General features: G+C 38.1%; 1 protein-coding gene across 1 annotated transcript in view; it reads left to right on the top strand.

Annotated features, from left to right (window-relative positions):
* Window positions 1–436: 436 nt before the first annotated feature.
* The window catches only part of LOC149130367 (uncharacterized), a 7,999-nt gene continuing 7,156 nt past the window's right edge, over window positions 437–1,279 (top strand). The window contains exon 1 of the mRNA XM_089345178.1: window positions 437–1,279. This exon is cut by the window's right edge and continues 7,156 nt beyond it. Within this exon, the coding sequence (XP_089201304.1) occupies window positions 828–1,279 (452 nt within the window). The 5' untranslated portion in view covers window positions 437–827.

The following is a 1,279-nucleotide window of genomic DNA, read 5'->3' on the forward strand; positions in this document are numbered from 1 at the left end:
GGCAGCAGAGCTTGGGGTAGTCTTCTGACTTGTCTATTCCTGTCAAACAGTCCAACCCATGCCAGCGTGAAAGACGGACGCACGAATTTTATATAATATATCTACATACATACACACATAGACAGACACAGAGAGAGTATGTGTTTGTTCCCCGTCACTGCCGGGCAACCGGTGTTGGCTTGTTTACGCCCCTGTAACATTAACGGTTCAGCGAAAGAGACAGACAGCATAAGTTATAGGCTTAAACAAAGAGTTCCAGGGTCGATTTGTTCGACAACAAAAGCTATTCAAAACGGTGCTCTAGCATGGCCACAGTCGAATAGCTGAAACAAGTAAAAGATAAATGACAACCGTCTTTACAAGAAAAAAAAAAGAATGAAAGAAAATAGTAAACAGCGAAGAATATTCTTTTAATCCTGGTACATTTTCTTACATTTATTTTAATATTTTGTAATTACGAAAAGTTTGTTTAAAAAACCGTTGCTGATACCAAAAAAATATACATATAAAAATCAAAGCAGTTTTATTGTCGTATCTGCAGCAAAGACAAACAATTTTTTTTAAAGTGTTGCTTCCGTTTTATTTTATAAAATCTAGTAAAATCTAGTTTTATAAATGTATTTTGTTACATTTTATAAATATATTAAAAAGATTTCCGGCGTTGAATAAGGTAAATACGAAAATAAAATTTGCAAAGATGGCTTGTTAAATAGTAAGATGGAAGAAGTGTAATGAGAGATTTTGCTAGAAAAGCAGGTTTTTGTTGCCTCCTTCGTCTGAAGTTGAATTAAGGTCACGAGTAGATGCTTTAAAAACAAGAGGCCAACATGACATACTCGTTTTCATGCAATTTACTCGAGAGTCGTAAAAGAAAACCGTTTTTCACAGGCACCGAAACACTGTATCTGGTGGAGCAGTTTGAAAAACACAAAGATATCCTCACGGCTAAGTTCTGTAGCACGGACACAAACCGCAGGAAAAACAACATCTGGTCTGAAATCACGGTTGGATTACATTTGAGGAACCCAGGCGTTAAAAGAACCGTTCGTGAGGTGAAGAAAAAATGGAAAAATATCGTATCTATGGCAAAAAAAGAAGCGGTGAAAGCGGCTGAACACACCAACGACTCGACACCGAACACTAGGATTTCGGAAATAAGCCAACGGGTTCTGGATCTATTCGCCTATCTGCCAGCCCTTCAGAACTTGCAGGTTTTGGAGAACGGACATGAGGATATCTCAGAAATGCGAGGTTATTACGGCGAAGGTGAGAGCAGCAG

Source organism: Octopus bimaculoides, chromosome 29, assembly GCF_046866305.1.
Source record: "Octopus bimaculoides isolate indiv1 chromosome 29, ASM4686630v1, whole genome shotgun sequence".
Lineage (NCBI taxonomy): Eukaryota > Metazoa > Mollusca > Cephalopoda > Octopoda > Octopodidae > Octopus > Octopus bimaculoides.